This window comes from Natrix helvetica (assembly GCF_964273705.1).
Source record: "Natrix helvetica genome assembly, chromosome: 9".
Classification (NCBI taxonomy): Eukaryota; Metazoa; Chordata; class Lepidosauria; order Squamata; family Natricidae; genus Natrix; species Natrix helvetica.
The window spans coordinates 8339156-8362792 of NC_138560.1; the positions used below are offsets into that span (position 1 = coordinate 8339156).

Below are 23637 nucleotides of genomic sequence, written 5' to 3' on the forward strand. Positions count from 1 at the left end.
TGACTGGATGCTTCTGCAAATTATCTTCAAGTTTTCCTGCGCTGAGTTGGAGGTATTTCGAGGTTCATGTAAAGTGTAGGGCGGTGGTAGCCCCTTCCCCACAGATCTTTTCAGACCCCATTGCTCTGTCCCACACCTCCCCAGTACCTGAGGCTGCTGCAATCCATTAAGGTAAGAGGCCCACCCCTCAGTGAGGGTACTGGCTGGCACTCAGTTGTCCTGCACTGTGAATCAGCCAGGATGAAGTCTCCCTGGTTGAATCGGCCATGATCATATGGCCTGAGGTGGATGGGACCAGTGACATGGGTGGAGTCCTGGCAGAGGGCCAGCTGAGAATGAATACCCAAGCTAGGTTGGCTGCAATTGGGATGGGGGGTTGAAGTGGATGCGAGAATGTTTCCTGATCAATTGCCCCATTCTTTATTTACATTTACTTGCAGGTTGGAAGATCAGCAGAGGGCGCAGTGGCACAACGAAATGAGTGAAGTGTCTTGTGCAGGGAAATGGATGAGAGCTCCTATTAAAACATCCCTTCTACACGAGGGAAGCATTTAGCCTCATAATCCATTACTGTGCCGTCAGTGGTTATTGTACTGATAGCTATAAATAGACATGTTTTGCTATTCACAGATAGCATCGGGAAGTTGGAGGGATTGGAGGCATTTTTGTGCGTGCTGTTTTGTTTTAAAATGATGGATTTAAAAACATCTTGTTTTCCACCCCTGTTTTTTTTTTTTCTACCAAGCAATCTTATTAAGAGCTTGCAAGGTCTGGTGACATGCAGGTAAGTCTTAGTAAAGATACTATCCGATTGTTGATTCATTCTAGACTTGCTGCTCTAGAAGCATTTTTGATTATTGGCTGATAGCTGTGCCCTATGGGATATCTGATACTACCAGCACATCTGGGACAGATTCAAAAACATAGCCATCCATAACACACAAGCAATTAATGACAGGTGCTGTTGCCATGTTGCAGTTGCCACCAACCATGAGATGGTTTCAAAGAACTTTGAAAAGAATACTGCATTAGTGGCCAAAAGCCATGGCGTTTAAATACAAACTAGGTCTGCAGGAGATAAATAACCTCTCGTTATTTTTTTTTCACATTTTAAAAAAAATTGCTCAGTGGTCTTGCTTTCTTTACCTCTTGTTCTTACCCCCTTTCAGTGCACACTCGTCTCATTCTGTGTGATGGCTCCCACGTAAGTTGCATACCCTTGAGATAGCCAATACTTGGTCAGGGGGATCACCATGCACCATAACTTTTAAATAAGCCATTGTTACCTGACTCCGGTATAATTCTATTCTCAAATGGGTGAGTTGTGGTTCTGAGCCTCATCACAGCTTAGCAGAATGGACAACAAAAAACCATATTATCTAACTAACTCAGATATTTCTTTCACAAAAGCCATTTCTTAAGACAATAAAATTTGGGGCCCTTTTTTGAGCTGGTAGGACAAGAAAACACAATTTTGGTTTCCTATAGCAAGACTCCATTTCTAAGTTCAGCCAGAGTCAAAGTCAACAGTGCCCAATAGTTTGGGGACGAAAGGAAAAAAGAAAAGACTCCAGCAACTACCTTTCTACATCCACAGAAGGAAAAACCGTATCAAACACAGAAAAGCAAACTAAGATCTGCTTTTTTTTTTTTTTTTTGGTCCTGTAATCTAAAATTTCTTACCTGAGGCAGTTTGCTCTTTGCCTAATTGTAGGGCCAGCCTGATCTGGTTTTTGCAAAACATTTGCAAACAGGATATGCAAAAATGCATGCACCATTTGTTTCAGGTTGAAGGCCACACCAGCCAGGACAAGGGCATCGATGATTTTTAAGACAAAACTAAACTCTATTAAACTTATATTAATGAAATATAGTTCTGATCATTATCTCCCGTGTGTAGCCCTGGGGCCAGAATTTGAATGTCCTTGATTAAAATGACTTAAAGCTCTCCTTTGATGAGTCTGGACCCACCTGCCTTGAAACACCACACCTGTGAATTGGACCTTGCAGCATTACACTTTCCGTCTTCTTTCCAACAAAGCTTTCTATACCCATTTTGGAAAAAGTCAAGGATTGATGTTATAACACTGTCTTGAAGACGTTGTTTTCTCTGTGTGCTTCAGACCTGATCAAGTGACTTGTCTGATTATTTTGTCACGGACGTGGGGGTTGAGTTTTAAACTGTAGATTTTTAACTGTGGATTTTTAATGTTATACGCTGCCCCGAAGTCACCGCATGTGAGTTGGGAGGCTGTAGAAATTTGCTAAGTCCCACTTGGTTGTTCTGATCGTCAGTTTAATTGGTTTAGTTTGCCCTGCCAACTTGCTCGTTGAAAAGAGTTTTCCCAACGTCCTTTCTCTGCAGCCCGGCTCCCAACATTTGTAGCCATCAATGTTGGGGAAGAACCACGCCACTTCTCTGCCTCTCGCTCAGCCTTGCAGAGAAAGAGGGAAGAAAAACCAGGTTGCCGTTGTTCTCCTCTGATGAACAGCCTGAGTTTGGGTTACTGTGAATTGTCCTGAACAGAGAACGCTTGTCTTTCCGGGCCAATCCACGGGTCCCTTCTGAAAGGCACATACTGTACATGAAGGCTGCTGGTCTTTGTATATACATACCCCACACACTTAGAAATGTTGGAGCACGTGTCTCGTGAGTCACACACCCACTCTCTGGGGCCAGGAAGTGGCAAGAAGAGGAAATGATTGGTGCGGCCTTTCGTTCCCTTCCAGATGCTCGACATGCCACACTCCAAGGGCTGTGAAGCAGCCGCCATGAAGGTGAGTGACCCCCTATTCCCAGTTTCCTTTCTCAACAATAACTACCAGTCTCCGTCTTTTCGTTTCCTGTCTCTGGGACAATGTGTTAGCTGGGAAATTCCTTGCTGGAAGTTAACTCTTTGGGTTGAAGAACCTGGCTCTGGGTAAAAGAGGGGGGGAGGGGGGGTGTAGTGGCAGTGAATGAAAACCACATGTTCCCCCAAGAAAGGCATGGGAAGAGATGGAAAATCAGCGGTAAGTGGAAAAGCAGGGCTGTAAACGCGAAGGCAGACAGAAAAAACACAGAGAGATGCATTTCTCCCCACTTTTGGGGGTTAGCCCTGAAATGCCTTTTTCACCATTTTCGGTTTGCTCACAGGAAGTTTTTTCATACAAGAGACGAGAACTTTGTGTTATAGTTAATGATGGGTGGAGAGAGCATAATGGTTGAGCCGTAACGGCAGGTTCCGAAACTTTAGGCTTCAAAGTTAGAGCAGTTTAGAACTTTAGAACTGCTGCTGCTCCTCTCTCTGTGTGTGCATTTGCGTGCGTGTTTGTGTATATGCAATCGAGAAAGCAAATATGAGCAGGGAAAAGTCATTTGCCTTCTCAGTTACAAAAGCTAAAAGCCAGGAAGGGGATAGTTAATTTCTGGGATGTGTGGGCTACAGTAGATTGGCAGGAATCCCGTAGGAGAGGGTTAGCAAATCCACCCAGCCTTATGATGCAGAAGTGAGAGGCCACACTAGTTTTCTGTCAACCCCAATGGTCTTTTGTGATGAGGACTTTGGCTGGCTGACAACTCCAAACGGCCTTTGCAGATAGCAGCACTTTGGCACGGACGTTTTTAGGGGTTTTTCTCCCAACAAACTGCAAAATCCTCAGCTGTCTCAGTGAAAGAAGGATCTGTTCCACCGGGTGGATATGACAGTATTTTTCCAGCTCGGGAGGCTTGGATCTACATGGAACGATGAACTTCGTCAGAGCTTTGGAACAAACCAGAAATGCTTGTTACGTTGCGAAGCGGTCACTTAAGACAGAACAACGGAACATGTAGGGTAGGAATTTTGTGAGTGTGTGAGCATAAGTGTATAAATGACATGCCCCCAAACCTGTTCTATTATTTGCTTTCCAAATGTCAGATTTATGTGATCAGGCATTAGGAAGTTTTTTTTGGTATTAGCAAACTGCAACACAGTGCTAAAAAGGAGGGAGGAAATATTTGAATTATCTATATTCTGATGGGAAAATATTTTCTCTCATCCACGTGAGTCTATTTATTTATGGGTTTTGATAAACTTCTAGATTAAGATGTTTTTGTTAAGAAACCAAGGGTTTCTTCCTTTTTTTTTTTTCGTTGATGAGTGCCACGCTGGTGAGCATTCAGAAAGTTTTTTTTATTTGTTGCTTAAAGGATGAATTTGAGTTTCAAAAAGACTGCTATTTAAATAGATAAGTTGAGAATTCAATTCTGTTGGTTCATTACAGAAATGATACACAATCCAATTTTTTGATTTCAGTTCTTCATATAGAAATTAGTAAATGTGAACAGAGAAAATAGGTTGGATTGCACATTGTTTAATCCAAGCTAATTTTAAAAATGACCGGTACGCTAATGGAATATGGGCCCATTCTGAAAATCTGGGAAACTTTCATAATGAAAAAAAAAGCTGTAACTTGCTTTAAACACAGAAATATCTGCAAATGAGGAATAAGACAGTATTTTTCCACCACTCTAAAATCAATTAACATTCTGCATGTCAGCATCTGCTATTCTGAATTTGGACAAACTAAAATGTATGACTCCCATAAATTATCTCTAGTGAATCCTGTACTAAGGTAATTCCCTATTCTGTGGTATAGGTGGAATCTGCATTTGGTTTATAACTTTAACATGTTCCATGTTGGTTTCGATGATAAATCTATCTGGGTTGATTATGTTGTGATTCAGGGGTGGACTCATGGGACAGAGTTAGAAAATACATCACAGTTGATTCATAATTCTGTTTTTTCCTCTAGTTCATTTTTTTTGTCCTACTTGCCCTTCCATGTTTCACAGCTCCTGTGGTTGCCGAAGGTAAGAGGCTAGCTATTTTTTTGACATGGATCTTGATATGTATGTCCCCTCATCTCCACAGTAGTAACAAGCAATGGGTTTGTTCATTTATTTCACTCAACAATGAGATGAGTGGCATATAAATGTAATAAATAACGTTTCCCATGACGGTCAATCTTTCATGCTATCTGATGTGTGGGAATCTTTCAGGGTTACAGGAAAACTTAGCAAAGCTTAGAACCTGAGAGGTGGATCACCTGGGAGATCCAAAGATCAGTTATTAATACTTTCTAAAGCCATTTTGTCTACACCCTGGCAAGCTTGACAGAATATCAAGCAGAGTATGGCTCTCCCATCCCCCACAATGTAAGAAAAAGGTCCTATAGTATATTTCTCAAGAGTTCCCCACCATCCTGTCAGAGCTGAAGAAGCTTCTTGGATGAGAAGCAAAACGTCTTCAAAGAAAAAGGAGAAAATCCAGTTGCCTCTTGAAAAAGGGACAATCATGACCTGGAAAACTGAGAATCTCCATAGACATCCCATAGTATAATTGTGCATCTCTTATTTGGAATATTTACTTACTAGCCTGATGACAACAATTAACTCCATATCCGTTCAGTTGTCTTACCAATATCAGAGATTCTAAAATATCTTTTTTATTTAATTGTAGTACTGGGCTTTTTTGTTGTGCTTTTCTTAAATTCATAGAGAAACGCTTACCTTGAAGTTACCCATTGATTTATACTTGTTCTTAGTCAATGTAATTTGCAACCAGCATGGGAAATTTTTGATGAAGGTGTATGTAATTTATTAAGATGCATCCAGATAAATCAAGACAGGAGAGGAACAAGAAAGAAAACTATGCAGGACCCCCTTTGATCACCTCCCTTTTTCCTTTAATACCCACAAGAGGTGGGAAGGAAGACATTTGGAGACTTGAGATAAAAAATATTATGATTAATTTTACCCTTAAGATGAAAATTAATTCTCTTTAAATAAGCCAAAACATATGCTGGCATTTTCCACATTTCTTTTTTAAAAGAATCTGTATTGATAATTTCACATTTTTTCTGCATGTGTTGCAAAGCCGAGAACCAGATTGTCTTTTTAAAAATTATTTTTAAATATTTGCAAAGTGCTGGCAGAAAGAAAGGTGAGGAAATGTAGCCAATTGGGATCCTAAACTTACTACAAAGGAGAAGAAAGAAAGAGAAGGAGTTTAGGATATGTTATGGAGGAAAGATGGCCATCCTGGCATCAAATAATTGTACAGGTAGTCCTTGACTTACAACCGAAATTGAGCCCAAAATTTCTGTTACTAAGCAAGATAGTTGTTAAGTAAGTTTGCCCCATTTTACAACAGTTTTTCTTGCCACAGTTGTTAAGTGAATCACTGCAGTTGATAAGTTAGTAACATGGTTATTAAGTGAAATTGGCTTCCCCGTTAACGTTGCTTGTTAGAGAGTCACAAAAGGGATCACGTAACACTGGGACACTGCAACTGTCATAAATATGAGTCAGTTGTCAAGCATCTGGATTTTGAGCACCCAACCATGGAGGACCATGGGGATGCTGCAATGGTCTGGTGAAAAATGGTCATAAGTCTGTTCAGTGCTTTTGTAACTTTGAACAGCACTAAATGAATAGTTGTAAGTTGAGGACTACCTATATACTTTCTTCTACTTTTGGAGTTTAGACCTGAATGCAGTTATCTCTGTAGTGAAGTAGCTCACTCAACAGCAGCATTGTGGAGAAATCCAACAACTGCAAAATTACAGCTTCTGAAACCATTTTGGGAGAGGGGACACAACTTTGTGGGGGACAAAAATGAACCAAACATGACCCCTGGCAGCAAAATGGTATCTGGGTGGAAAACTGGAAACAACTAATGGAATGCTATGTGGAATTCTAATCCCTACACTCTATACCTTCAATCTTACTTGTTACTCTTCCCTTTCCAGATGTGGTCCAAATCTGAGACCCGTTACTCACGTTGACCTCTTGTTTATACACTCTGATTTTCTGTTTGTAGTTTCCACTCCTTGGCTTTGGACTACAGTAGGAGTGTCCAACCTTGGCAACTTTAAGACTTGTGGAGTTCAACTCCCATGCCTGGAGTTGAAGTCTATGTGTCTTGAAGTTGACAAGGTTGAGAAACATCGCTCAAGAGTGTGGTAAGAATAAAATGGGAAGTTGCACTGTTCTGAGCAATTTGGGGAAAAGATGAAGATGTACACAAAAGAGACAGAAAAAGGACATTAAGCTGTCTCCATTTTGATTCCGTTTCAGGAAGTTCAACTTCGATTATTCAGAAGGAGGAAGATGCCAAAGGATTTCAAACCACAGCAGAATCTTTTGTCAGTACTGTCGGTGAGTCTCTTGCCAAAATAGTTGGCAATAGCCAATCTTATTCAACTCAGCTAGCATTCGTGCACTAATTAAGCATATATTTCCCATCCCTAGATTGTTTTGCTTCCCTGAAGATGTATTTTGAGAAGAGAAGTAATTGGTTGGACAAAAGGGCTGATTTCCCTAGGATGCTGCTTCATTCCTTCAAAATCTTGCTAAAGTTAAATGAGCATCTAGTTTTTGCCATATAATGGACTCTTGAGTGGAGTTTGGAGTTGTTATTTAGTCCAATGCTAGAGATAGAGAATTAACTTTAAAAAGAAATGAATCTGATATAAAGTGGTTCATCCCCTCTTTGTTTGTGACACAATTATTAAAGTCTCCAAACTATCTGAGTTGGTAAATGGATATACACATGGTCATGTGGGATGGGGGAACTGTCTGGTTCTTGTGTATGGAGAGGACATATTCCACTTTATTATTTAATACAATACTTTCATAATTTAATAAAACACTTGGTGTTCTCCGAGTTTGGCTCTTTCCTGCAGATATCTCACTATCAGGCTAGGTAATATCATAATAGAGAGCCAGTTTAATATAGTAGTTAAGGCAGCAGTTTTGAAACTGGGAGACTGTGAGTTCTAGGCCTACTTTAGGCATGAAGCTAGTTGGGTGCCATGGGCCAATCCCTCCTTCTCATCCCTAAGAAGCAAGCAATGGCAAACCAATTTCAGCAAACTCAATTTCCCCATTGCACTGCTGATGTTATCTAGCCTACTAATAAAATGTCTGCAGTAAGAGAAAAAAAGTCTTAGAGAACACCATGAACTGAACATTTCAATCCAGAGCTATAGTCTTTACTATTCAGTGTTTAAAATGATCACTGCGTCACCTGTATTCATTCAAAAACACTCCCTTTTTATGAACCTGTAATCTCAACTAGGTGTAGCGTTGGGGCAACTGGATGAAGCTGACGTTTAACTATCAGTTGAAAATGTAACCTCAGGGTGGGAAAGAAATTCATCTATTTAATACCCTTTTCCCTTCTCCATGCTTTGTTTTTCTATGACAGAGGCGTTAACAAATGAAATTCGCAATCCAGAAAATCTAACCTCTCTGCAAGAGAATGTATCAACAAGCGGTATGTAAATGTGGACATTGTTGGATGTGTAATGTACATAGTTCATTTGTTCCTATGGGCAGTTGAATTAAACCAGTCAAAGATAACACTTTGGACTGATGTCCAAACTCAGCATAACACTTAAGCCACAATTTGTGAGTTGACATAAAAATGTATTTGAATGTTGGAATTACGGTTAAGGATTTCCTTTTTCTGCTTAATGCTTCGTTGAAGAATCTGTAAAGGTTGATTTAAAAAAAAAATCAAGTGGGTAGGGGAAATCCACAAAGTAACACTTTTTTTTTCTAAAGGCACTCTTTTCTTGACTTATTATAGAAGTAACAAAAGTGACAATACCAGCTGAAGTGACACCGGCTCTCAGCACAAGCATTGTGCAATTCAAGAACACTCCAGGTGAGCTCACAACTATGAGTCCAAAGAACACAAAGAATTTTGAAATGAATTCTGAAACACGCTGAAAATCAGACCAAAAACAATCCACAAAGCCTCTTTCACAGGGGAACAGAACTTTTAAGGATGTTTTTCTTGGCATAGTAAAATTTTCCTCTGGCATTATCTTTTCCAGAAGATTCCACACCTCAACTCCCATCTGTTGACCAAAAAAATAGAAAAGGTATTTATTTAATTCATTTATGAAAGATTTAAAGATGTCTAAATTGTTTGCTATGCTGGGCAAAATTTTCCAAGATGACGCACTTATCAACATTAATGAATATCTGAGAAAACATATTAACATCTACTGAACAATAAAATCTACAATCTTAACTCGAGTAAATACTGAAAAATACGATTTTCAGTTCTGACATTTTCCCATCAATATGCTTTCTTCCTCTTTCCATAGATGCTTTGTTGAAAGAATATCATGATATTTTCTTTTATGGTGAGTTTCAAACTGGGTTAAACAAAGGAGAAGGGAGATTTCCAAACACCTGTGATCCTGTAAAAAGAAAAAAAAATGGTTTGAGGGAGAAAATACTAACATAAAATATATATGTTATTATCAATGTGTGAAATTAAGCATTTTATAGAATGTCTGGGAAATCTATAGGATGCCAAAAATGGGACATCGAAGTATGAAACACTATATATTTCACACATTTCCTAGGCATTCTTTGCGATGCCAAAAGGCAAACGGGCAAAGTATAAAATATTCCCACTAAAATGCCATTCTAGCCTTCCTTGTTGCAACATGTAGGCCAATACTGGTCTTTTTCTCGTCTTTCTTTCAGTTAAAAAAGTCCTGTACATTGTTTTCCATTTCTTCTTTCATTTTCATATGTTTTTTCCAATAAAGAATTTAGGTTAGTGTTAGTGTTGGGATTTTCATAACTCTTTTCATACTTTACTTAAATAGTTCTTGTCCTTCCGCATAATGCCAGATACTATATACAATGCCTAGGGAAAGTATATAGCATATTAAAAACAACAGACATTTCATACTTTGCCTAAAGATGTCACACATTTTATAGATTTTCTAGGCATTTTATACATCCTGCCACCTTTTCACACATTACTGGTAACATATACATGTGTTGGGATGAGGCACCTGAAGTCCTCCAAATATTGATGGCCAACAATTCTGGCACTCGTTTGACAACATTGGAAGGCTCACAAGTTCTATGATGCCCATGTGCCCAATGGTTATACCACTTGATATGCTGGAAACCTAGTGGCCATATCCCCACAATACGTTAAGCTTTGGTTGGTGGGTTGTTTTTGAAAATCCATTTGAGGGTATTTTGGAAGCTTTGCATGTTGTGCAAACCCAGTTTATTTGGTTTGTTCATGATTGAAAATATTAGCTAAACATGAATGATTTGGGAAGCAGGTTAGATGTAGTGCCTTCCATCAAACATCAACAGATGCTCTTCAAACTGTCGTCTCTTCAGTTCCAGATGTCCCAGATTATTGACTTTTCTCCGTTTGCCTTGCAGATTATTGGTCCTTGCGCAAGTGGGGTTTGGTAGCTGCTGCCATCCTTTTCATCTTGGGCATTCTCATTCTTACCTGTAAGCCTGAGAGACTGGAATGAATGAATGAATGAATGAATGAATTGTATCTTATTAACTGAGGATGAAAAGAGAATGATGGAATAAAAGAACAGAACCATGTTTCATGTCATTGCCTTACAACTCTAGTTTAGTTTTAACAATTATAGTTAACGTTAATCAGTTCATTATACTGGCGTTGCATGAGCTTTCTCAGCAATATTATCTGCATAAGTGAAAATGCTAGAATATAATATCGCACCATTAATATCACCATTTGAAATCAACATTGTTTTCCACCATGATTCCAGGAATGATACTTGGTGATCCAATACCTTGGTGGGTTTAAAGATGCTGCGTAGGCTGCCATTTTTTTTACCATAAGACAAACTCTAGGACAAAGAGGTTCTGGCATTCCAGATGTGCTCAACCACAATACAAGCACCTTAGTGCACCCGGCCATTAGTGTAAGAAGCAGCTGGCGCGCCATCTCTCCCCATTCCGTTCTGAACTTTAGGAAAGAGCATTCCTCAAATACTTTGTTTGCTTCCTTTTCTCTTCAGGTGGCAAACAAGGGAAATTTCCACGATGCCGAGGGAAAAAGCAGGCAAGGTAAGCCTTCAGATGTGTTGCCCACTCTATCCCCTTGTGCATTTGATCACATGAAAATTGTGCTTGAGAAACATGTCTGAATCTCACGCGTGACCAACTCCGGTCCTGATTTCTTATTTTTACAGAACATACGATGTGACTCGGGCTTAAAGCCTCTTTGCCCGAAGCCTCTGAAGACTGCACTGGGAATGCTTTGGCACCACCAGGGGGCATCCTTATGGTGAAAGGGCATCCTTTGGTGTTCTCCCAGAACCATCTTCCTGCTATCTGACCTTTCCATTTGTGCTTATTATGATCCTGCAACATACGTCCATTTGTATTGCCCTCTCCCTAAATTATCTTTTTGTTACATTAAACTAGTTCCTTGGCACAACCACAAGGCCCAGAAATCCATTGTTCCTTTCTTTGCCTGCCTGAGGTCAGGGCAATTGTACAGTGACTATTGTTCTTGGTTGCTTAGCAAAACTTGTCTATCCAAATTCTCTGCCAAGAAATCTCAAGTTCTGTTCTCTCAATAAACTTTTGGCGTGGTTTGTTGCTTCTAAATTTCCTGACATTGACTCTGTGCTGTTTTTGGCCTGGTGTGGCTGTGGGTTATATTTACATACCCTCGTTCTGAAAGAAGCTATGATAGCAAAGCTATTATCCGTTGGGATCTGGAAGTTGTCAGTTTGGATGACAAGGTAGAAAGAGTCAGAAAAGAAGGGAGGGGATAGTTTTATTTTAAAAAAAGAAACATTATCTGGGTGAACACATATTACACCATAATCTGGTCTATTTGACTTTGGTTCCTCATAATGGGTAAACTCAACCTTCCCCTACTTTGTAATCCATCTTGAATGACCCCAGCTAATATCAACGGACATTCAGCTTATCGCATTACAGCCTTCAGGAGTAAAGTTGGCCGTCGAATAACATAACTCCCATAATCAGTGACAAAGTGTTGCTCCGCGATGTTGAAGGACCAAATTATTTACATTGCATAAAAATAGAGAAGAAGCTGCAACAAATAAAACAAATGCTGTATTTATGGTGGATGCGGTTTGTATTTAATGTTACTTGCTTGTTGACAGAATCCAGACCTTACCTAGTCTGGCTTACTTCTTTAACAGTTATTTTTGTTTCTATCCTAGCCTTTCCTCCAGCAGGCCTCCATCTCCTTCAGTTTATTATTATTATATTATATTATTTTATTATTATTATTATTTATTCGACTTATCAGTCGCCCCCTCTCCACAAAGGGACTCGGGGCGACGTACAATCAAATCAATATACAAGTGTGGCATGGAGGAGGTAACATCAATGATTAACAATACAGATGCAAGTGCAAACCACTAAGTTAAAAAATAGCCATAAGTTAAGACAGTTAAAACAATTTAAAAACCCCAAATTTACATTTACAGTATTAAAAATTGCCAGGGAGGTTAGAGGTTCTAGTTAAGCCAGGCCAGCTAGTTGGAACAGGTGGGTCTTGAGTTTCGTGCGGAAGGAGCAGAGATCGGTCGTTATCCTGATATCTGGGGGGAGGTCATTCCAGAGGGCTGGGCCCATCACAGAGAAGGCCCTACTCCTGGGCGCCGCCCCCTGGCACTGCCTGATGGACGGCACCCGGAGGAGTCCCTCTCTGTGGGAGCGAATTGTGTCCAGATCAACCCTGGTTTTCAGATAATGACTAACACAAAGTCACCCAGTAAGATTTCGGAAATTTGTACTTGCCTCTCACAGTACTAGAGAGGTAGTTTGGTTTAGTGGCTCAGGCATCAGAGTAGAAACGGGAGACTGTGAGTTTTAGTCCCATTTTAAACACAAAGCTGTATGGGTGACCTGGGGCCTGTGTCTGTCTATCTGTCTATCTGTCTGTCTCTGTCGCTGTCTCTCTCTCTCTCTCTCTCTCTCTCTCACACACACACACACAGGGAGATTAGAATTAGTTAAAACTAATTTTTATTGTTGGGTGCATATATTTTATTTCATGTTGCTTTGAGAGTTAGTCTATCAAGTGGTAAGCACCATAACTGTGGTGCAAACCCTTTTCTAGATTTGTACTCAGTTTGTACCCAGCTTCATTTAAAAAACAATTAAAGCAAAAACCTCCAAAACTCAAGCAAAGTATCACCCTACAGATCGATCATACATTGTAGGCCACTGTTTTTCAACCTCGGTATACATCTTAAAATTGCCAAGGTTGAAAAACATTAACGTAGGTCCTACAAGTATCCTTAAAAAAATAAAACCCTGACTAGCCAAAGCCCAACATTTTTCAACATTGTTGCCGCTGAAATGTCAAGATAAACTGAAGTTTGCTTTTTTTTTTTTTTGAGGTGGAAATTACAGAAGTGATCCCGGGGAATCATCTTAGGGGAATTAACCAAAGCAACAGAAAATGAAAATTCTAGATGATTTTATATCTAATACACACACTATATGATTGTGCCTGTATGTTTTTAAAATATTTGTGCAAGGGTTGAACTGCAAATATCCATCCATCTCAAACACAAAACAAAACCAGCCGAAGCCTGCCCTCACATATGTCTGAAAAAATGTGCAGGAAAATATAAACAGAACTTAATATAACTTTTCAAAATGAAAAGTTCTCTGTTAAAAGCACGGGAACAAAAAATAAAAGAAGTAAAACCATAATTATGAGAAGAAAAGATCTTGGAAGATTTCAACCAGAAGGTGGCAGAAGAAAGATTCTTTTTGAGTTCCTACATTAAAAAAATGTCCAACCAGGGTGCTTTTAGAATTCGGGCTTTTTAAGTTAGAGTTCCATTCTTTCCTGAATTGTATTTTTTTAAAAAAACAACAGGTTGACCTCTACAAAGAAAGCATGCCAAATAGAGGCATACTGTGTTTTTACATACTTATGTTTCCCCATTTCTCCCATCCATGCATCAAAAAATTTCAGCGGGAAGGAGTCACTCATGCTTAAAAAATGCAATGGTTGGACAAGGCTGTTGGATCCTAAATCTAAGTTCTTTATTAATTAGACCTCACTTTACCATAAGAAACAGTGAGTAATTCTACATTCCAGTTTTATTATTGTCCGATAACTGGGGAACTGGACTGCAGAGATGATTTCTGTAGGTAGGTACAGTAGATATAGATGGCAAAACTGGGCTTGACCCTTGAGGCATAGACAAATATCAGATCAATCTATAACGGGCAACAATCCACAGTTCTTCCAAGGATATGTAGTTTTCTCTCTGGTAACGCTAACTAGGGCATACAAAACCTTTGCCAGACCTATACCTGAATACTGCTCACCTCCCTGGAACCCACACTGCATTGCGGACATTAAAACATTAGAGAGGGTCCAGAGGTATTTTACAAGAAGAGTACTCAACTCCTCCGCTCATCATATAATTCCGTATATCACCAAGCTTGAACTTTTAGGCCTGGATAACGTTGAACTACGCCGTTCTACATTCCGACCTGAGTTTAGTGCACAAGATAATCTGCCATAAAGTCCTACCTAAGTCCTAAGTAGTTAATGACTACTTTTACTTCAACTACAATGACACAAGGGCTATCAGTAGATACAAACTAAATGTAATCCGTTCTAATCTTGATTGCAGGAAAAACGATTTCAGCAATAAGAGTAGTTAATGTATGGAACACCCTATTTGATCCTGTTGTTAGTTCCTCTAACCCCCATACCTTTTACCTTAAGCTGTCTACCGTGGACCTTACGCGTTTCTTAAGGGGTCCCTAAGGGGGCGTACATAAACGCACCAGCGTGCCTACCGTCCCTATCCTACTGTCCCCATTTATATGTACTCTTTTTATGTGTTTATGGCTATGTTTTGCTTATTTATATCTATTTATTTATGTCGTTTTTCATGTGTTTTTCATACTTGTTTCCTTGTATTTGCTGACAAATAAATAAATAAATACATAAATAATAAATAATAAATAAATAAATAAATAAATAAATAAATAAATAAATAAATAAATAAATAAATAAATAAATAAATAAATAAATAAATAAATAAATAAATAAATAAATAAATAAATAAATAAATAAATAAATAAATAAATAAATAAATAAATAAATAAATAAATAAACAAACAAACACACACACAAATATTCTTAGGGTCTCCTTGATCCCACCCACCTTATCCATTGCCTTCCTGCTTCTTCCACCAACTTTGCAAAGTTTTTTCTAGCTCATTTATCCACCAGGTGAGGTAATGATCAGGAAGCAGAAAAGCTTCGGAGCTCCAGGTGTAAACAGACCGCCTGGGTGAATCATCTCCTCCTCCTCCCCGACGGGCCTCGAATAAAGCTGAGCCCCGCGGTTGAGCAGCGTCCGGGACGGACGAAAAGACGGAGCGTCGCCAAGCCAAGCGGGTCAGCCTCGGTCCGAAGGGCGGGCAGGAAAGAAGGGAGGGAGGGAGGGGGGCAGGAAAGGAGGGAGGGAGGGAGGGGGGCAGGAAAGGAGGGAGGGAGGGAGGGAGGCAGGACGGCCAACTCGCTCCTCTTCGTCCTTCCGGAGTCGCGCAAGCGGTAGTCCGTGGGCAGGGAAAGGGGCTGCTACGCGGGGACGACAGCGCGAAGAGGCGCGCCGCTTCTGGATCCCATCTGCGTTTCCTTCGGCCAGATGGGAAGCGGCGGCTCTCTGGATCGGGGCCGCTTCTCCGCCGCGCACCAGAAAGAATCCCCTTTCCTGCTTTCCCACGACCCGCGCGCCGGAGAGCTGAGCAAAATGGCTCGACCCGCGTTCGGGGCGGTAGATTGCGAGCCTCCCGGGTGGCTGTTGAGGGTTGAAGGCAGAAGCTTCATTCGGACGGTGTACTTAATCCTGTACATTTTAAGATGGGTTCAGGTTTTTTTTTTGCTTTTTGCCGGGGAGGCGGCCTTGGCACCTGCCTGTTTCCACCCCCGATGGCGGCACGGTTGATTGTGCCCCACCTGTGAATTAAGTAAATGAAAATCCCGTAAATCTATGATATAGGATGGATTGGGGCCTTTTTGAAATGCTTTGGCCAGGGGTGAAGAAACTCTTGGGAAGTTGCTAAAGGCGACCTAGCTAGCAAATTAGGGAAGCCTCTTGCACGGTGATACAGTATTGCAAAATGCCTTCTTGATGCAGAACTTCAATATTGAGCAATGGGAAATTAAAAGAAGGGGATGATGCTTTTTCTACGTTCTCTGTCCCTTCCCCCTCCCTTTCTGTGGTCCCCCCAGCGTTGCTGCCTTGGCTGGCTTAAAGGAGTTGTCATTCTTGAAAAGCCCAGCATGGATTCTCCTGTGGTTGTGAGTAAAGGCTCCCAGTTTCCCTCTCCTGAGCCTGATCATCCCGTTCCAGTGAAGAGGTTTTATCAGGGTGAACCTGTGGCCCTGGGGGTGAGTAACAAAGACAGGTGGGGAATGATGGTTCGCCTCCTTTTGAGTGACTCTTGGAAATTTAAGTGTGGTCATAGCTGTCCTCAACCTTGCACGGCGGTTAAATCAGAGCAATGGACATTCCTGTTTAGTTTTTGTCTTGAACGTCTTGCCATTTGGGAAACATGGAGGGTCTTCCAGAGGTGAATACATGACTCCCAACAGCTGCAGTGAGTGGGACCAGTCCTGGAGGATGCTGGGAGTTGTATTTCTGGAGCGCCACCCATGCTCATTCCTGCCAAGGGCAAGAAAACAATTAGGCAAAAGATTGGAGAGAGACAGAAGGAGCCGATTCGTATGACGCAGGTCTCCAACCAATAGAGATAAGAGTTGCCTTCTCTGACTTGCTGAAGTTACAGATTGGCTTTTCCCAGACCTAGCTTTATGCCTTTTCTTCAGGCAGGGCAGATATTCCCTTAAATATGCAGTATATGCAGACCACAATTGAAGCATCATTGAGCATGACTGAGTTTGAAATAGGATTGGGTACAATGATGAACATGCAATTGCTAAAGTGTAAAAATATTGAAATTTGAAACAGGAAAGAATGAGTGAAAGAATATTGTAAAGTGTGCTATGTTGGGATTGAACATTAAAAATATCTATGCCTGATGAGTCCCAACAAGGAGGAAACTGATTGCACAGTGCCTCCTTCTAGCTAAGATTAAATGAAGAAAGAAATAGATTCGGCAGAGGTTGGCGAACAATAAGGATCCAAACCAGCGGGCAATGCCAACAGATGCTGGGACTTATAGTTCAGTGACATCTGGAGTATTGTTGGTTTTCCACATTGTGGGAAGGTCGCATCTGCAGGTGAATGGCATTTAGAGTTAGATATCCCATTTTAAAATCTTGTATTATTTTATTAAAGTTTAAAGTTTTGGGAGGCGATGGGATAAAATGTAATCAGGCTTTGGCATGTCTCTCTGCCCTCCTGCTCTGGTTTTGGTGTGTGAGTTGAAAGCGACGACTGGAATTGAAATGGTTACTTTCTCTATTTACAGATCACACAGATATTCATAGGATTCACTGGAATCGTTTTTGGGATCCTGGTCAACTTAATTGATACTGGTTCGAGTTACTTTCTGCTTATAAAGATACCCTATTGGGGTGGAATCTTGGTAATTTTTCCTGCTTATAAAGATACCCTATTGGGGTGGAATCTTGGTAATTTTACATGATGATGTATTGAAACAATTCAACGCAATAACTCAGGATCCAGATGTTGAACTGCCCATCATAGCAGCCTGACAGCAGACTGGTCTTTGCTGATGGATGCTTGGAGCTGTAGTTTAGCCGTTTTTGGTTTCTCCAAATCTTTTTACAGACTTTACTTCAAAAAAACAGGATTGCTTGGCTAGTTCCGTTTTTTGTCTTATGCCTGGTCTCCAAATTTCTAAACACCTCTGAATTTTACAAAAATAGAAGTAAATCTCCTTGGCTCTTAGTAAATCTCCTTGGCCCACTTATAATTCTACTCTTACCTCCTGGCGGATATTTTATCTGGGATAATTTTCAGGGTAAATGTTTTTATAATTTTTAAAATTTTAATCTAACTTAACTAAATTGTACAGTGAATCATTACTACCTCCTCCAGTCCCATATTTAATTTATTTATTTTGTATTGATACCATGTATATTTATTGTTCAATTATTTTAATATGACTGTACACCGCCCCGAGTCTCTTTTGAGAGAGGGGCGGTCTAGAAATTGAATAAAGTTAAGTTAAGTTATTGTATAGCTGGTTCTTACTTACCAACCACCACATTCAATGACTGAAGTTATAGTGCCGCTGAACCCAGAAGCTTCATTCGGACGGTGTACTTAATCCTGTACATTTTAAGAAGGGGACTGATGACCAGTCCTCAACCTTGTGGCCATTGCATAGCCCCCGTTGTCATAGGATCATGATTCAGACGCTCAGCAACTGGTATGCATTATCCCGTGCCACGTGATTGCCATGTGTGACTTTCACAGCCTGCTTCTGATAAGCAACGTCACTGGGGAAGCCAGCAGGAGATTGCAAGACATGGGAACCATGAGACTTGAGAGTTCTTGTTTGCAGCACCTGGAGACCTTTGGTTTTTCTCGTAGAGACATGGGGGAAATATTACTGAATATTACTGCTATGCTGTGTCGTACAAAAGTTCTATGAATGTAGCTCCTGTTTGTGATGCCTTAAAGCGCAGCTGCATCTTCAGCTGGAATAGGGAAAATTGATTGAGGTTCACCAGGAAAAAAAGTCATTACTTAATGACCAGTGAACAGTAACGAGCAAATTAAGGTGGGAGAGAGATTGTAGGTGTCAACCCTGAAGCTGGCCTTACGGAGGCCATTTTCTGGGCTTCGGTGTTGCCACACTGGAGCTGAGGGGTGGGGGGTGGGGAATAGAGATAGGTGGGGTTTGTAGCCCAAAACAAAATCCTTTCCCTGGGAACCAAGGATCTTCCCACAGGTGGTTGGAGAGAGGTGGAGTGACGTTACCAAGCAACTGGAAGATACATTGACTGGACCATGTGACTGACTGACTGGGGAAGGGGAAAAAGTTACTTTTAACTTGGTGAAAACCACGGGGAACTTCAGAGTTGGTTTTCACCAGACTGTGCCAATATGATATATCCAGTAAAACTGCAAATCTACCTGCCTTGGAGAGTTCTGCCTGTTATGGGTGTATTACTTGGAACCCTGACAATAGGCCTGTGATGGAAGAGAGACGTCTGTAAGTCTGGTTCTCTGGGGATGGAGCCAGGTTGATTTGCTTTTTCTTTTCTTTCAGCACATTATTTCTGGATCCTTAACGGTGGCAGCTGCTCGGAATCCCAAGATCCCTCTGGTAATTAACCTATGGGAGACCAGTCAAGGCTATGGCTTAAAAGCCTCTTATCAGAAGAGCTACAACCCACTGGGTTACCAGTCATGAGCTTGGTGGATTTTTGATGTTCCTGGACCATTAACCTCCAATGGAGCATCATGATGGTTACGGCTTCTTGTTTAAGAGCTTATTCCCAAAAATCCCTTTTGGGAAGCTGCAGGTCCTTTTGAGGATCTCTTTTTGCCACTTTTGGACAAAGATGTTCTGTGTCTTCATCTCTGGTTGAATATTTTAGTTAGTTGGAGCAGTTGCTTCTATGGAAGCAAACATTTTGAAGCTGAGTCTCTTCCTTCCCTGTGATCAGGTGGAGGGTCTGGTATGCAAATATGTGTCCAAAAAGCACCATTGGAGAGGTGTAGGAAGGAGTTGAGCCACCCTTCTTACAAGGGTGTTAGGGACACAGTGGCTCAGTGGCTAAAGCGCTGAGCTTGTCGATCAGAAAGGTCTACAGTTCAACGGTTCGAATCCCTAGTACCGTGTAAAGGAGTGAGCCCCCGTGAACAGCGTTCCATGCGCCTTCGGTATTCAATCATACCAGCCACATGACCACAGAGACGTCTTTGGACAGCGTTAGCTCTTCGGCTTTGAAATGGAGATGAGCACCGCCACCTAGAGTCAGGAACGACTAGCACATATGTGCGAGGGGAACATTTACCTTTACTAGGGTGCAGAAGGTATCAACGTCACCTTTTCTGGCTAAAGCAAATCCAAAACTGAAAGCCATCTTGAATTCTTCTTTTCTTTCTCCCATTGGGGAAATCTGGGTGGCCATATAGTCACTCTGTGTTTGCACTTGTGTGAATTTGTGTTTCTTAATTATTATTTTTTCGTCCCTCCTAGATGAAAGGCATGTTGGCAATGAATGTGATAAGTGCCATAATAGCTGGCCTTGGCGTCGTATTTCTGTCTTTCTCAGTCAGCACCCTCCTTCCATTTGATGTCAGCTACACCTGCAACTATCATCGTTATGACACTAAGGAAAAATGTGATGAAATCCAGGTGTCCCTTTTTATATGTTTGTGACCTTCCAAAATCCATCAGTGGGAACTAGGTTTCAACAGGACAGAGAAGAAGATGGGAGCTCCTGGTGTTCTCTAAGTGGAGATGTAACACTTTGGAGTTCATGCTGTCAAAAATCTATCCTGAAGAGATTTAATCATAGAAAGGAGTGGCAGGAAGGTTGCCTTTTAGAGTTTGTCTCTTCTGGGTGTTTCCCACCCTCCCAATCCTTTCAAAGCAGCTGCAACCAGCACATCTGCAGAATTCAAGGGGGCATAGTAAGAGAGCAATTCATGTTTTGCCAGAATTTTATTTGTGCATTGTTGAGGCTGGCATTTGACGGTTCGACCAAACCTTTTTTTATTTTATTTATGAAACTAGGTTGCAGTTTTTGCTTTTGGATTGTGATCAGATTAGATATTTCACCCTTGACTATATACCCAGAAGGTATTTGTGAGTCTCACAAGCTAGACCAGACTAGGAAATCAATTCTGCAGGAAGGCTGTAACTATTTTTTACAGAAACTGGCTGTAGCAACAGAATCTTACAAGTCTGATTGGGCTGCCCCTCTTCCTTCTCTGTATACTGCAGTGAATTAGGGAGGTGTCTGCCAGAGACACTTTTAAACAGTATTTCATTGCTCTCAATTTAAAAAAAAAATGCTTCATCCTCTTTTTGGCCCGACAAGACAGAATCCTGCATATCTCATCCAGGTCATCGTCCTTATTCTACAATTGGAGATATATGTGCCTTATCTGTATGTATAAAAATGGATGTGTTACTTTTCTGTTTCATCGGTAGAATATCGGTAAGGGAATATTGGTTTTTCTTATCGTGGTCACCATCCTGGAGTTTTGCATCTCCATCTCAGTTGCGTCTTTTGGCTGTAAGATGCTTTGCCGAGATCCCTTCACTGAAACGGTAAGATTCCAGAAGAAGGTGAGTAAGTTAATCAAAGGGATTCAGAAATGTGGCTTTCTGATACTTTGTTGAATAATACAATGGGATTTTAGCAGTTAATGGTAGAATATAATAGTAGCCAATCAGCATACAATTCTAGTTTATATGATGTACTACATGATGTGCTGCAGAGCAAAGTAATCATTGGCTTCACATCTCATCCATCCATCCATCCATCCATCCATCCATCCATCCATCCATCCATCCATCCATTCCCACCTTTTATTATTTACAAATACTCAAAGCAGTGAATATATCCAATACACCTTTCTCCTCCTATTTTCCTCACAACAACAATCCTGTAAGATGGGTTGGGTTGAGAGAGTATGACTAGCCCAAAGTCACCCAGTTAGCTTTCATGGCTAAGGTGAGACTTGAACTCACGGCCTCCCATTTTCTAGCCTAGTCCTTGACCACTAGACCAAACTGGCACCGTGCTATGTTGCAAATCAAGGATTCTGAATACTAGTGGATAGATTCTCATCTTGTAATAAACCTAAAGAAAGTAAATCAACTTAGAAATCTCAGTGAGCGCAGCCTTCGTCTCTGGTTAGCAGGGGAGGAGATAAGGTTTTTCCTGCCCAATTACCATATTTTTCGGACTATAAAATGCACCGGAGTATAAGACGCGCCAAGATTTTGAAGAGGTAATTTTTTAAAAAAGTTTTTGTACTCTGCAGACCTCCCAAACCCTCTGTAAACCTCATTTTTTGTGAAAAACGGGGCATGCAGAGAATTTGAGAGGCAAAATACTTCTAGAGGCGGCGGGAGGGGGGGAGACAAAAACGAGCAAAAAATGGCCTGTTTTTGCAAACAAAAGGGCATGCATAGCCTTTAGGAAGCTTGTAGAGTGCTCCTGGGGCCTGTGGGGGGAACGAGCAAAAGAACGACCCATTTTTTGCTCGTTTATGCCCTCCCAAGCCCCCAGGAGCACTTTGCAGACCTCCCAAATCCTCTGCACATCCATTTTTGTAAAAGGGCCAGGGTTTCAGGAGGCCAAATATGCTATATTTAGTGTATAAGACACACCCAGATTTTCAACATCTTTTTTTGGGGGGAAAGGTGCATCTTATACTCCAAAATATACGGTAAGTGCCACCACCTCATCTCCAAATGATACAGATAGCACTTCAAAGTGAATTTCAAAAATTGCTTTGCGATGTGTAGGAACTTGAACCCAGCAGCTGTGTTGGAGTCCTTAAAGCAGCTGAATCTTTTTCTGGGACTTGGGAGGTAGCTCCAGACATGCAAAACAGAAAAGGACGCAGCTGCTTTAAAGAGAGACAGCGCTATCTTTATTCTCCAGTGAAAATCCACGTTCCTCTTCAGAATGGAATCAAGCCATTTAAAGCAAGGACAGATAGGAGTAGTCAGTTGGACAGCTGAGGCCTTCTACTCTGAGCTATGGAAGGAGAAACATATGGATAAAAGATTAATTTTATTTGTTTTATTTATTAAATTTGTATGCCATCCTCTCACTATCCAAAGTGACTCGGGATGCCTCACAGTGCAATAAAAATAGAAGTACAAAACCAGATGGCCTTAAAACCTCCATTTCTCATTTCTTTAGATTGTGGTTGTTTATCAGAATGTGACACCTTCCAGTGCCAAACAACACTTGCCCTTCGACTGCAAACCATCAGCAATTCACCCCTGAATTACTTTTCTTTCACAGCAGCTCTTCCAGGGTGCATTTGCCTCCTGCAGATGGAAGCCTTAAACGTTTTAAAGGAATTGCAAAGAACTTTTAAATCAGTGGATCCTAAAGGATTTAATGGGCTAAGCAAAGCACCGTCCATAAGAGCACTTGAGAATGTGAGAACTGGCTTTCTGATACTTTGTTGAATAATACAATGGGATTTTAGCAGTTAATGGTAGAATATAATAGTAGCCAATCAGCATACAATTCTAGTTTACATGATGTACTAAGTGTGCTGCATAACAAAGTAATCATTGGGCTTTCCATCCATCCATCCATCCATCCATCCATCCATCCATCCATTTGTTTGGCAATGAAATTACAAATCTGAATGAAATCACTTAGCACTTTCTTTCTCAACTTCCCCCATCATCTTTCCTCCCAAGGTGGTCTCTACCATTATCATTTAGTGCATCAGCCTTCCCCAACCTAGTGTTCTTCCACTGTGTTGGATTTTACACCCCATTGTTCCAAGCCCTCCGCGGTCCTCTCTCGTCATAACCCAAGAGGCAGCTTTAAAATGTCATGGAATTGACATGTCCGGGAATTATGTAAGAGATAACTAATGTACTTGGCTACATGCATGTAAAGTCCCTGTTGTTTGGTTCTTTTGGAGGGCTGACGTAATCAACTTGTCATGCTGTTGCAACAAATGCAAGTATATTTCTGATTTATAATTCTGAAGAATTACATTACGCAACATCTATGGCCTGGATTACTTTATTTTCTGTATTTGCACAATATATCCAACCATAAACAAATGCATTCTTGCAGCTAAGGCGCATGATGTGGAGAGCAAGGAAGATAATCTTGG

At 40.9% G+C, this 23637-nt stretch overlaps 2 protein-coding genes across 7 annotated transcripts; both read left to right on the forward strand.

The window, feature by feature from the left end:
• The first annotated feature begins 2635 nt into the window (after positions 1-2635).
• Positions 2636-11449, forward strand: LOC309396721 (uncharacterized protein). Of its 6 annotated transcripts, none has more exons than XM_081962102.1 (10): positions 2636-2778; positions 4777-4834; positions 7103-7183; positions 8235-8303; positions 8619-8696; positions 8869-8916; positions 9145-9183; positions 10238-10312; positions 10855-10903; positions 11029-11449. In XM_081962102.1, exons 1-10 carry the CDS (start codon positions 2731-2733, stop codon positions 11051-11053), a joined length of 570 nt encoding a protein of 189 aa, XP_081818228.1. In that variant the 5' UTR covers positions 2636-2730; the 3' UTR covers positions 11054-11449. The 6 variants fall into 6 exon arrangements, with proteins under 6 accessions (XP_081818228.1, XP_081818226.1, XP_081818224.1 ...); XM_081962100.1 differs by having other exon boundaries at positions 2637-2778; positions 4777-4833; positions 7096-7183; XM_081962098.1 differs by lacking the exon at positions 2636-2778 and adding an exon at positions 2974-3012 and having other exon boundaries at positions 4777-4833; positions 7096-7183.
• Positions 11450-15135: 3686 nt separating this feature from the next.
• On the forward strand, positions 15136-23529 carry LOC309396719 (membrane-spanning 4-domains subfamily A member 4A-like). The gene is made up of 7 exons (XM_081962095.1): positions 15136-15257; positions 16095-16253; positions 17297-17413; positions 19070-19126; positions 20006-20164; positions 20966-21085; positions 22695-23529. The coding sequence occupies exons 2-7, from the start codon at positions 16146-16148 to the stop codon at positions 22779-22781; spliced, it is 648 nt and encodes a 215-aa protein (XP_081818221.1). The 5' UTR covers positions 15136-15257; positions 16095-16145; the 3' UTR covers positions 22782-23529.
• The last annotated feature ends 108 nt before the right edge of the window (positions 23530-23637 follow it).